This window comes from Grus americana, chromosome 11 (assembly GCF_028858705.1).
Source record: "Grus americana isolate bGruAme1 chromosome 11, bGruAme1.mat, whole genome shotgun sequence".
NCBI lineage: Eukaryota > Metazoa > Chordata > Aves > Gruiformes > Gruidae > Grus > Grus americana.
Window position 1 is genome coordinate 14,638,925 of NC_072862.1, and position 12,758 is coordinate 14,651,682.

Below are 12,758 nucleotides of genomic sequence, written 5' to 3' on the forward strand. Positions count from 1 at the left end.
CAAAGAATTTCTTCCTGTACTTAACTCCTATTGCTAGACAGTTTTTTCTAACATTTAACCTAAATCTCATTTGATACAACTTAAACCTTATCCCAGTCACCAAGGACATAGAGGATATTTCCTCTTCTCCCTTCTAGATAAAACACCACCATTTTTCCAGTTTTTCATACAATGGTTTAGATTCACGCAGCACAAAAGACTCATTAGGTATGTTCCCAGAAGTTACAGCAAAGAGGGCTATGTGTAAAATGAGAGTGAGGACACCAACTTAGCTCTGTAGTGTTTACTGCTCATTTGTGAATGCAGGCAAGCCAGACACAATCAAATCCAAACACCAATCAACTGAACTAGTTGTATATTGAAGACGTACAGAGTCTGGAAGTGATTTTTCACAGCTTTGCCAATTCAAACTTAATAAAACAGGTTGACATGTTTGGAGGTGTATAATGGATCAACACAGACTTAAATAAGACTAGATTAGTATTTCCATTTTTTTCTTGTATACAGAAATTCTATTTGAGCAAGGTAAAGCACAGCAAAACTATTCTGATAGTGTATCAACTCAGCTGTAATATTCTCTTTACCACCACTGAATCCTCGCAGAGGATTCTAAGGGAGACTGTCTTAATTTATCCATAGGTTGAACACTGCATTTGTGGATTTTATTACCGCTGGCTAATTGAACACCATGCTTCTGCAATTAGATAAATGTTTGGTGTTATGTTTCTGTAATTTATGTAAATTATAGTTACAGATACTACTTACCCTATTTAAACTTGGCTGGCTCCCCAAAGACTTCTAAGAAGAAACTAATAATTATTGGCTTATCTTCTTTTAACACCCTGGAGGCTACCATTAGCACCAGACCATTTGTGAGTTGGTAGGTTACTTGCATTTTCTGACTTACAGGTAATCTAAAAAGACATCAATAAAATAAAACAGCTAGGTTAAAGTATTTGTTCTTTGCATAGCAAAAACTTTGCATTTAAGCTCAGTAGCTGCTTCTGAGATGCTTTATCAATGCTACTTTTTGTTCTTGGGAGTTGGTCAAGATGACTTCGTAAGTAGGTGGGCTGCTCTGGCAGGACAGGAGTGCGTGTGCCCTGTGCAGCTGGATCCTGATCTGCCCGCTCAGCCTCCTGCCAGGAGCAGCTGGGAAGCAGCACTTGACCCGACTGCTCCCGGGGTTCATGCCTGGAGAAGGGTAAGCCTGCTTACCCTTACGGTCAGCGTGCTTCCAGGGAGACTATTCTAAACAAGTGTGCCCGTTACTCCACTGCAGAAACGATGTGCCTGCCATCTGCTAGCTGTAGATCGAAGCATGTGCTGTTATCTCGAAGTGAAATTCTCTGTCCGTCCTCCCCACGGCATGCCTGCCCGCCACACCCCCTCCTGCCCCGTGCCGGCGGAACGCGGCCGTGGGACCCGCGGCGGCCCCGCTCCCCGCCAGAAGGGGCGACGGACAGCGGGACGTGCCTCGCCCAGTGCTCCCTCGGCCGCTCCGGGCCTGTCTCCGGAGACGGAAGAAGGAGCTGCCGGTTCTCCGCGCCCACACGGCTGGTAGGAGGGAAGCGGGAAACGAGCGAGCTGCCTCTTCCGCCCCATCCGCGGCAGACTGCGGGCGGAGGGGCCTTTCTCAGGCGTCGGCGACGGCCTGGGGCCTCGCCCGGCTGGTGGTGGTGGGGACTGCCACCAGTATAAACGCTGCTCCGCTGCCTCCACCGCTCGCTCCCCGACCAGCCCCGGAGGCAGCTGTGGCGGCGCCCTCTATTTATAACTTCTGCTGAGAGCGGATTGGCTAAGGCGGGCTGGCTCCGGTCCCGCCCCATTTCTGTGCGCTGCCGCCATGTTAGAGAGCGGGGAGGGGGCGGCTGGGCTGCCATAAAGCGAGCGGACGGAGGGGGAGCAATAGCGGCAGCGGGCGGTGCATGGCGCTGGAGAAGGGGTAGTGTGGTGGGGCAGGAAGAGAAGGCGCGGGCTATCGCACTCGCTTCTCGGCGATAGGAGTGAAGGGCGGATGCCGTGATCCCCACTGGTGGCGAGATGGAGTCTGAGCAGCATCAGCGGACGGAGAGGACCAGCGCGGGCCTTCTCGGGGTGGAGAGTAATAGAGCAGGAGCCGCTGAGGACAGCACCCAAAATGGCGGACGCTCTGAAAGCAGTAGCACTGAGGAGGCGCTGCTGGTGGCTGCTGTTGCTGCAGAGGACAAGGTCCCCCCAAACCTCAGCATCACTAGCAGCAGCCAGCGCAGGAGCAGCATCTCAACGGCAAATGAACAACAGCAGCAGCAGCAGCCGCCCAGCGGTGTGTCGGGGGGGCCTCCCCCTCTCCCTAAGCCCCCAGAAGACCTGCCTGTTAGGAGGAACTTTCAGATTCCCAGGAAGAGCAGAGAAAAGAAAGGTTGTTCCTTCCCTTTTCCTCCCTTCTTTCCCTCAATCCCCTCTTCATCGTATTCATTAGGCAGGCTCTTTATGCACCTCACACAACTGCATGCAAAATCCTGCGGGTGTGGAGGAGGCTGTGGCATGGCTCGGACTAGCAAGGCTGGTGGGGATAAGATTTTTAGTGTCAGGCTTTTACATTTTTTTCCTCTCCCTACCCCTCTCTCTTTTTCGTTTTTATTTTGTCACAAGGAGGAGGAAAAAAACCCAAAACTCGGCTTGAATTTCAGACTGTTGCTTTAAAAGGATGGAAAAGCTGGATACAATCAGGGTGGGCTTGAGTGTTGATCCTGGTTCCGCTTCTGGAGATGCAGTCGCACGCAGAGAAGATGGTTCTCTGGGACATGGACATGCAGAGAAGATGGTTTGCTTTTCTTTTCCGCCTGACCTCCTCGCTGCAGGAGAGAGGTGTAATCCTGTTTAGGGTAGAGTAGCAAACACTGCAGAGTTATCCTTCACTGATGATACACAGAAGACTTCTTATCTAGTGAAAGTTCCTTACTTCGCAGGGAGGAAGTGAGCATCCCACGTTCATGTGCCTCGCCTTGGAAGCGTTCCTCTTCCAGGTGTCCAGGGCTTGGGTTTTTTTTTTTGGTTTTCAAGTAACTCTTTCTCTGAAAGCCTCTGGAATTTCTTGCATTTCGTGAGACTCCATTGGCTTCTGCTTATCTTTGATTTTGTTAAGTGGCGTTGAAGACGTCTTATTTCCTCCCTGAAACTTACTTCAATTCTTGACCTTTTGCAGCATGAGGTCAGTAACTTAGAATGTCTCACAATAATACCCGTTCCCATAGGCTTCTAGTTCCTCAGAGAAGAGTCTAACATCTAACTTCTTGAAATGCTTTCTTCTGTAAGGAAGAGATGAAGGTAGGTTTATTTCATTATCCAGTGTTTCCCCTTCCCTCCTTCCATTTTTGGCAGTAATGTCCCCTTTTGCATTTTTTCCCCTTTCTTTCCCATTGCCACCCCTGACAGGGGATGCAAGTCTGGCAGAGATTCATTGTAAAAAAGACCGAGTTGATTTGGAGGGAAAAAAACCACCAGTCTCTTAATCTTCTGACAGAAAAATGTCTGGATAAATGGTGCTTCTTGCACTTCCCATATGTCTGACCCAAGTGTGGTTACTTTTGAATGCCTTTAAATGTATCTCAGAAATCTTTAGTACTTAACCACAGACATTTGAAGTTTCTCTAGCATTTGGTTCCAATGTGAATGAAAACCTGCGAAATAACTTTCTGGGTCATCTAATTCATCATTTGCCTGTGCAGAACCATCTCCTATGGCGCGTAAAAAGTTTTAGAATATGTAGTTCAAACATCAGGCTTCTGTGGCTTCTAGGGTAGAAGGGGAAGCCATTCTTACCCTATTTCTGAAATTCACTTACTAACGTCAAGGTCATTTGACCCATTCTTAAGGCCTTACTTTTTAGTGTACTTGGTTTTTTTTTCTTTCCCTTTCAGCTTACAGAAAGCTTCTTGGACACTTTAATCATACCAGCGACTTACCATTTCCAAAATTTTCAAAACACTTTTCTCCATTCTGTCCATGTTGTTTTGCGGTCTTGTAGTTGCTTAAGGTCGCTGGTCTTACACCATGCGATACCGTAACACAGAGTGCTGTGAGAGAGCATGTCGTAGGCAAGACTAGCCAAAGTGAGCTAGCATAAAAACTGCCAACGTGATCTTTGAGGACAACCAAATTGCCATTGGAATTGGTATTGGCATTTGAGAAACGATGCAATTACATCAGTTCTGGAACTAAACCAGAAGATTAGCTGCGCATTGATCATCTGACACTGTAGTGGCATATGCTTACAACATGCTTAGTACCAGTTCAAATACATCTCGTTAAATTACAAAATAATCAAAATATTATCTGTCCCTCTCAAAAGAGCTCTTTTGACTGGATTCTAAATTCTAGCATGAAACAATACACATGGAAGTTTCCTCCATCCTTCCTTGCATTGGAATTGTCCTTGTTTTGCTCTTTAAATCTCCATTTTATTCCTGGACATATCATTCTGAGACACCTGCTGTCTTGAGTATGAAGACCAATCTGTCTTGTACAAACTATAAAATGGGTATTTGGGTGGGGTTTGGGTGTTTTTTTGGAGGTTTGTTTTTCTTTTTTTTTTTTTAGCACCAAAATGTGTTCTGGGAACAATTTTATACTATGAAGCAATAAAAAATTGAGTCTGCAAAACAAAAATGTAAGGGAGAAAAAGCCTAGAAAACTGAAGATTTTAGCTACTTACTTAGCCTTTCTGGAATTTACCTCCACCTCCATTTGAAGACTAATAAGGGACTGAAAGTCAGCAGAAAGAACCTTGTTAATGTGGAGAAATGCATCTGGAGGAAACATACTTCTTGAAACTAACTGTGGTTAGTTGTCACAGAGAATCTTTCTTCTGACTTCCTTTTTTTTTTTTTTCCTAGTGGAAGAATTCAGGAAACCAAACTGTAAAAAAAAAAAAAAGTTTGGCTTGTGGGATTTATTTTTTTAGTGTGTGCGTGCATTTGTTTTCCTAATTAAAGCTGTTTTGAAAGCTTCTATTTTCTTGGTACATACAGTTTAGTAACAGTGTTATGCTCTCTTGACTAGCTGATCTTTTTTTTTTTTTTTAAAAAATCTTACTACTTTAGCCAGTTATGGCCTCTTCTAATTTGATTGCCAGATCTTCTTAGATGTCCGAGTCTACCTGAAACTTCAAAGATCCTTGTATAATAGGATGAGGAAAACAAATTTTCCAGATAAAGCACTGAAAGGGCATTTTTTGACTTACTGAACTCTGTGAGTGGTCCTCATACCAAAAGGCCATTCCAGAGAATGCTCAGATAGCACCAATGACTTAAGGGGTTGCTTGTTGGTAAAAGTTTGACGTTTATTTCTGTAGTCTACCAGATTAACGAATGACTGCTGTTTCTCAGGCTGGCTGTGGGATAAAGGTCTTGCTTTTGTCCATGGAAGTCTTAGCAATACTTGCTTGGAGGTCTACATTGTCTCTTTTCTACTTAATAGTATTTGATGTTTCATTTTGCCTTGTCTTTTGTCGTCTTATTTTCCATGTCTTTGGTAGAGATGCGTATCGGCTGTTAGCTATTTGCTATTTCTACGTGGGGATTTTATTAAGCTATTCTTGAACTTGGCAAACACTTAGATCTTTAGAGAGCAAAAGACATTTTGGGCTAAAAAAAAATCACATAAGTAACAAGTTATGGTTCATTAGCACCACAGGTTTTTGGTCTTAGTCTTAAAAACTGAAGACTTAGAGAAAATTATGCTTCTTGATAGAGCTTTTGTAGCAGGAGTGCTTGTTCATGAAGAGTCCTAGCATTTTGCCAACTTATCTGATAATGAAATAAGTAATTTACTTCATTTGGAAGTTAGTTCAGGATCCTTTGAAGATAATGTTTCTTGTCTTCCTCTTCTTCACGTTCTGACTTAAGAACAAAAGAAAAAAACCCAAACTAATCCAAACCCACTAACTTCAGTCTCAGTTTTCTCAAGTTGAAGCATCAGACAGCTGTGAAAGAGAAACTTAAAGCCCCTGAAGAATTACGTGGATCGGACCATCCAGTCTAATGTCTGTTCCTAGAGATACTATATTATTTAATCTTAGTTTCCACCTAAAAATACTTACATATGTTCCAGTACACTGGGTAGAAACTAAACAAAACCAGTATTTATTTACTTATTTTTACTTCTGTAGAACAAGCCAGCAGAAACCACAATAATTGACTTGTTATAACGATACTGCAAGTTAGTCCTTACACAAATGACAGTTTAGTTTATACGGGTCCCGTAAAGCTCATCAGGTTTGTCTAGTGAGCCTGAAAAATACATATGCACACACTACTGGTCTGTGAAGTGAGGTAGGACTGGAGATAAGCTTAACAATCTCATCCTTTGCCTGTGAACATAGGATTTGGTGACTGCTATAGAAGCTCTAGTTTAGTGCTTTTCAGGGTTTTTTTCTTGCTTCTGAACTCCTTTGTTAAGTGAGGTACAGGCCCTTCTATAGTGACCTGAACCTTTTGGAAGATAGCAGCCCTTTAGCGCCAGTGCTTAGATGACAAATTGAAAAGTCTTGCCTTGTTAGTTAACTCAGTAGGTAATGTTTCAGGTTTTTAGTAAGAACCTGAAGCCTGCAGTGCCTCAAGTTCTGGAATATCTGCGAAAGTGGATTAGCGCCTGTCATGAAGCATGTGATTAGTGTGTTTGAAGAGTCATCCTTGAACAAGGGGAAAAAAAGCTGATGCTACACACTTAAATTATTTGATTGTTGCATATGGTAATTTACCTGAAGTTCAAAGCTAAGTGACTTTTTTTTCCTTGCTCCCTCCGTCATTTGGCAACTCAAAAATGGAAATCAATAGATAAAAAAATTAGCAGGCTGCCCCTGAATAATAAATGCTTAGTGGGTGCTGTGTAGTTCTCAGACTAAATGGATTGTCTGCCACTACTGTATATGGAAAGATGTTGGACAGACAGGATAAAATTTTGTGTTTATAAGTACTTTTCAAAACATAAGTAATGTATTAGGATTATACATTCAACAAATTTAACTCTCGTTCCTTTTTCTCAGTCAATGGATGACAGCTGATCATGAAGCCAGTTGCTCTTAATTTATGCATGAAGTAAACTAAGGCAAGATTATATGTGTAGTTGCTGTTCTTCACTGTGTATTGAGTGGGCAGTGCACATCAAAGGAATAGAAATTTATTTACCATGAAGTTTTTGGATTATTAAGTATTTTCCTACTAAAAGGCGGATGTAAGGTCTTGTTCATGGACTGATGTGATCAATTAGGTAGAATCAGTCTTGTTTTAATGTTATGGAAGTTCTCAAACTGAAAAATTGCAATCTCAGAAGTGACTTCTGTGCCCAAGTACTTATACAAAGGTAGCAACAGCACTTCTAGCATCAGCAGTATCTCTGGTGAACTTTGATGATGTTTGTTTGGGGTGTAAATTTGGTGAAGTACAAGAAAGTATATATATTATTGAATAATAAGTAACAGTAGTAGCAAAATGTACTTTCAGTTCTCTGCTAAGAAATTGAAGGAAAAACCCTCAACAATCTTTTAAAAAATCTCTCATTTGCTGTATTCCATAATTTAAAGCATTAGGTAGAGCTCTTCTCTAAATCTGCTGAGAGCTAATTGTAGAGTACTTTCTGTAGATTCTCCTAGCTAAAGAACAGGGAGACCTGCTGTTCTTGAGCAGCTCTGTCTCGGCTCGCTCATCAGAACGTTTCACAAAGTAGGAAATGTTTAAACACAAGTGGGAATGTAGTTGACAATATTTGAATGAATGACAGGATCTTAATTGGTGTAATAATATGCCTATTCCTAGATTTGCATATGAGAAGTAGGCAGGACATTGTGTATAGTTTGTGGTCACTTCATAGCTAGTCCTGTGGAGTTTTCAACTTGCCTGGACTCCAGACGGAAGAAGTAAGCTGGGCTTGACTGAGCATGCGTTTCTAGGTGGAAGGAGGGAGAATGGGTGAGGTACAGTAGTGACTGTTAAGGAAACAGGAAATTTGGACAAGTAGCTGGTAACATTCTGAAGAGGAGCAGTCAATACCTGAAACTCATGCGCTACAACTCTAGGGTTTAATAACTCCTTGTCAGAAAGATCGGAGGTGTTTGGCGATGGGACGGGACAGGAGGTGCTTTTCCAGTGTGTGTATATCTCTCATAGGCTTGTTTTATATTTTATTAGTAAGCGTTTCTCCCTTCAGTACAAGCACATTCAATCTTAGTAAAACTAAGTTGAGAATTTCATTCACTTCCAATTGTCTTTCCTCCCATGTTGCTGTCAGCCTTTCAAGAATGAAGGCGTTGTTACTTAAAAGGATGTTATATAACAACAGTTTCTTAATCACTTTCATAACTTCCACTCTTAAAAAATCACTTACTCATTGTTGCTGGTGTTGGAATCATTGCTTTAGTTTGCAGATGTGGTATTACATTATAAAGTGTGTGTGTGTAAATGCAGCTTTTACTAGATAACACAGTTCAATTTTCATTTAGAACATTTGTTTTATATTGAGGCTAGTGCAGTAAATATTTCCTGCAAATGAGGAAAAGATTACTATCTAAATCTTCTACCATATTATTTCATGAAGTTGGAGATATACTCTAAAGATGTAATTAATTTAATTTGCTGTTAGAATAATGGTAGACTGTCTTTTATGTGAGACTGGTACTATTGTAATTCAGTCCTAACAATTGTAACTTCTAGCAATTTTAGGTGGTGGTGGTTTGGGGGTTTGTTTTGCTAGAGAAAAATAGGCCCTCTTACAAAAAGAGCAAAAGCAGTCTCAGAAATATCTGTTGGGAATCCTTTTTGTCTGAAGTTTGCCGATACCACAAAAATACTGCACTTTTTGTGAGTATTTTAAAAGTTACCCCAGGGAGAAAACCACTTGCTTTACTGAGCTAGTTCAGTTCCCCCAGGAGTATTATTTTCCTGGACATTACTCTCAAAATCTGCACTCAGATTTGCTGCTGGCCCACTCTCGCCTTGATCTTGTGATCAGTTTGTCACTGTCAGTACCAAAACACAAATAAAGAAGCTTGGGGAGATGAACTTAGGCAAAGATTTGCCTAGGTCAATTTGTACAACAAATGAAGGGCTTTTCTTTTAAAGCAGTTATCGTAAGGGATAAGATCATAAAGCACGAACACATGCAGTGTGTTTTTTTGATAATAGGAGCTTGTTGGACTTCTTAAGACAGTATTGAATTTATTAATATTTAGCCTAATTACCATAAGCAAACAAAGAAAAAACCCCGTAATGGTTCTAGAGAGAGACTTAAGCTATGAAACTGTTGTTGAGGTTTTTATTAGAACAATTTGTTCCTAGTTCTTAATTAAAAGAGCTAATTAGTTTAATTAAAATTCTAAGAGTTTAATTACAGTGTTTTGCAATACATATACATTTTCAAAGGGTATATTTGGATTTGAGGTGCTTCCCTTATTAACTTCTGAGAACTAGTTGTTCAAGAGTAATACTAAAAAAGCATAAAGAAATGTGATTTTTTTTTAACATGCTATAATTCTAAGCAACTTTTAACTTTCTGCCCTAAGTTCCATGTTTTTCAAGTATTTTAGGTGTTTGTATTCTACATAGAACTATGAACCATTTGTCTTTATGCACAAACTGGCAATGAACTGGAAAATTTTGAATTTTTTTCAGATGTGTATTGGAGCTCATTATTTTTTCTTTTTTATAGCACTCTTTCAGCCAGTAGCTGTAGGCTCTCGAGAATTTGAGGATGTTGTGAAGATTCTGCATTCATCTTACCTGGAACCAAGTTCAGCATCCAATTTTAATTACAAGAGAGCCAGCTTAGTTCATAGTGAACTGTTGGAAAAGGAAGTGAGTATATTTGTGACTTCTCTTTATGAATAAGGTAGAAGTCAAATGAAATTGAATGTTTTTTTTCTGAGTGGAGAGGCAAAGACCTGGAGATTATTTTCTACTTATGTGCTTGATATTTATTTGAAAACTCACATGCCCCAAAACATAAGCAGCTATTTTTTAGTCAAGTTTATAAAATCTTACCTGCCAGATACTCAAAAAAGACAAAAGGAAAATTTGTATTTGGTACCACTTGTCTCTGTGCATTTTTAGTTTTCAAAAAGTTTCTTAATTTTTATATATTTTTAATAAGCTGGAAAGAGTTATAATGTCTTATTGGAAAGGCTTGATGCTTCCTGTGAATCTTAAGATTGACATATTTTTCCAGTACTATGTTTACATTGTCTCTGTAATTTTGTTGTTTTCTGAGAAGTACCTGAAAGAGTTGATTACTTGAGCTAGTAAGTGGAGCAGCTTGGATGAAGCACTTCTGCTGTACCTTACCTGGTGTCTCTTAAATCCAGCCTTGGCTTGCTTTCGTAGCTGTGAAATAAATTTTCAGTGCCAAAAAGCTTCACTTATGGAGTAATAGAATGTATAATTGTTTTGCTATAATTATTACCTTGAAACTGTAAGGTAGACTCAGTAGCAGAAAAAAGAAATGCTTCAATAGCATTTATGATTGATGGTTATAACTAAGGAGTATTGCAACCGATGAAAACTACCTCCGTAGCAGTGAGGTGTAACTGCAAAAGTACATGCACAACGTAAGACAGAATGGTCTGTCTCCTAAGACGAGAAAAAGGCTTATTTCTGCAGTTTCAAAGATGATGTGGAAGGCATTGAACTGGATGCTTCTAGATAGTTATACTACAAATGTAACACTAAAACATTACTGCACAGGTTTGTTTGAAGAGTGTCCCTTCCTTCAAACAAAGAAATAAATCTTTGGACAGATTAAGCCAATGATATTTCCCCTGGGTACAGTGTTTTTGAAATTTATTTTTAGCATACTAGAGTCTCGTTTGAATTATCTTTTGATTATTTTTGTACACTTGGATCTGCTAACATAGATAGGGCCTTAAACCATTGACACTTGAATGTGACAGCAGTAATCTGTCTACATGTGTTAAGAACTTTTCTGAAATAATAGTTCACAGAAAAACGCAGAGAGCTGAAATTTGATGGTCGCCTAGAAAAAGAGCTTTCTGAAACCTATGCATTTCTGATGGTTGATCGACCTCAGGTAAGAAACCAAAACTGCATATAGAATGCTTTGTCTTCTTTTTCAATTAAGAGTTGTTTGGGTTTGGGGTTTTTTTAAGATACTGGTGAGTCTGTGTAACTGCTTCATATTGAGTGTTTGACTTGCACAGTTCAACAGTCTGTGCAGGAATTCAGATAGTCTTATTTATTCAAATATTCAAATAGTCTTACCTCTGGGTGGTTTTGTTTGCAAGGGTTTTGTGGGGGGGATTGTTTTTGGGTTTCTTCAGCTCAATCAAAATTCTGTAACTGTTGTTTCTTACTGTTCTGTTCATAGTCTGGCTTTCTTGATAGACTTGCTTAAAAAAATCTCTGTTCTCTTCAGATCCAAAGCATATGCGAGAAAGGGCTGCAGGTGGGCCATTCCAAAATAACAATTCTCGGCAGCCCTTCCATGGGTAACTATCTTTTGATTATATGTGCTGGTATTATTCAGTATGAGTTGGCAGATAATGTGATAGAGCTGTGTAAACTTTCAGTCCTTTTTCTGTATTTACTGCAGGAACATTGCAGCTAGGTATTTTTAGCAAAGTAGATTGACATCAGAACATTATTTCATAACTCTGTTTTTGACTAGTTCATTTGAATTCTTTTCACAAAGGGAAGACCTAATTCTCATTTTGGCTTAGGTCAAACCAATATATCGTGTCTCCCAGTAGAAATCGGAGGCCAAAGAACTAATGTAATCTATGGCTGTGTGCCTCTCTGTGTTAGTACATACATCTATGTAAATGCAGTCAGAAATACCTATTGGAAATGGTAGCTCAGCTATCAGTAGGTAGAACTGAAGTTCTGAAATCCACAAATCCAAGAAGAGCATAGAGAAATTGAAGACTTGGAAGAGTCATGAGGTGTTAAGAGATTTAAAAGTGCAGGATGCAAAGTTCCTTTTGCAAAACTTTTCAAATAGAAAATTGAGAAATAATTTTGTCACCTTTATAAGAGTAACATGATACAGAGATTCCAGTATGAGTGTTGAAGGCAGAACAGATACAAGGGTGGGGAGAACAAAGGTATATGAGCATATAACTTTTTACTGTTTTAGCCAATAAAGGTTTTGGACCGATTTATCCAAGCAGTTAAATACAGAGTTGGAATGAGAGGAACCTAAGCAAAATGGATGCTCCTCTGAGTACCTGACTTAATTTACACTTATTTGATCTGAGGTAGTCAGCTAGACCAACAAGTGACAGTGTATGTTTGAGGCCTCAAATCTCTGAAATTATGGTTGAAGTGTTGAAAAGGAAGAAATTATTTTACCTTTCTATTTGAGTGTCAATTCATGATTCCAAACCAGTAAATTTTTGTCAACAGTGTAGGATGAAAGATTGCTGAGGATGCCAGCGTTTTCCTGCCTTATTTCTCAATCATACCTTCACTGCTTATCTCCACATTGTGCAATGGGACATTGTACAGAAGGACCTCAGCTGTTTAAATAGCCACCTGAAAGCAGTATCTGTATAGCCTTTGGGCAGGGCTTGTCCTCTTGGTCACAATGCTTTCAGTAATCTGGGTGTGCTCCTTTCAGACTGAGCTAGCGTCCCTGCTCTGCTTCATACTGCAGTTGGTGCAAGTAAACAGTTATCCTGCTGTCTTGAAGTCGCAAATTGCGAACATGCCCTTACACCTTTCTCTGATCATATTGCAGAAAGATTGTTGTATCTTTATTGTTTGGTATAC

The 12,758-nt window shown here is 40.0% G+C and overlaps 1 protein-coding gene across 7 annotated transcripts in view; it reads left to right on the forward strand.

The window, feature by feature from the left end:
* The first annotated feature begins 1,896 nt into the window (after positions 1–1,896).
* The window catches only part of TASOR (transcription activation suppressor), a 32,468-nt gene continuing 21,606 nt past the window's right edge, over positions 1,897–12,758 (forward strand). For all 7 annotated transcript variants that reach the window (XR_008578767.1, XM_054837774.1, XM_054837776.1 and 4 more), the window contains exons 1-4: positions 1,897–2,401; positions 9,685–9,830; positions 10,966–11,058; positions 11,404–11,476. Coding sequence is in view for 6 of the 7 variants with exons in the window: in XM_054837774.1 (XP_054693749.1) it covers positions 2,044–2,401; positions 9,685–9,830; positions 10,966–11,058; positions 11,404–11,476 (670 nt within the window). In the remaining variant the exon portion in view is untranslated. The remainder of the gene's footprint in view (positions 2,402–9,684; positions 9,831–10,965; positions 11,059–11,403; positions 11,477–12,758) is intronic.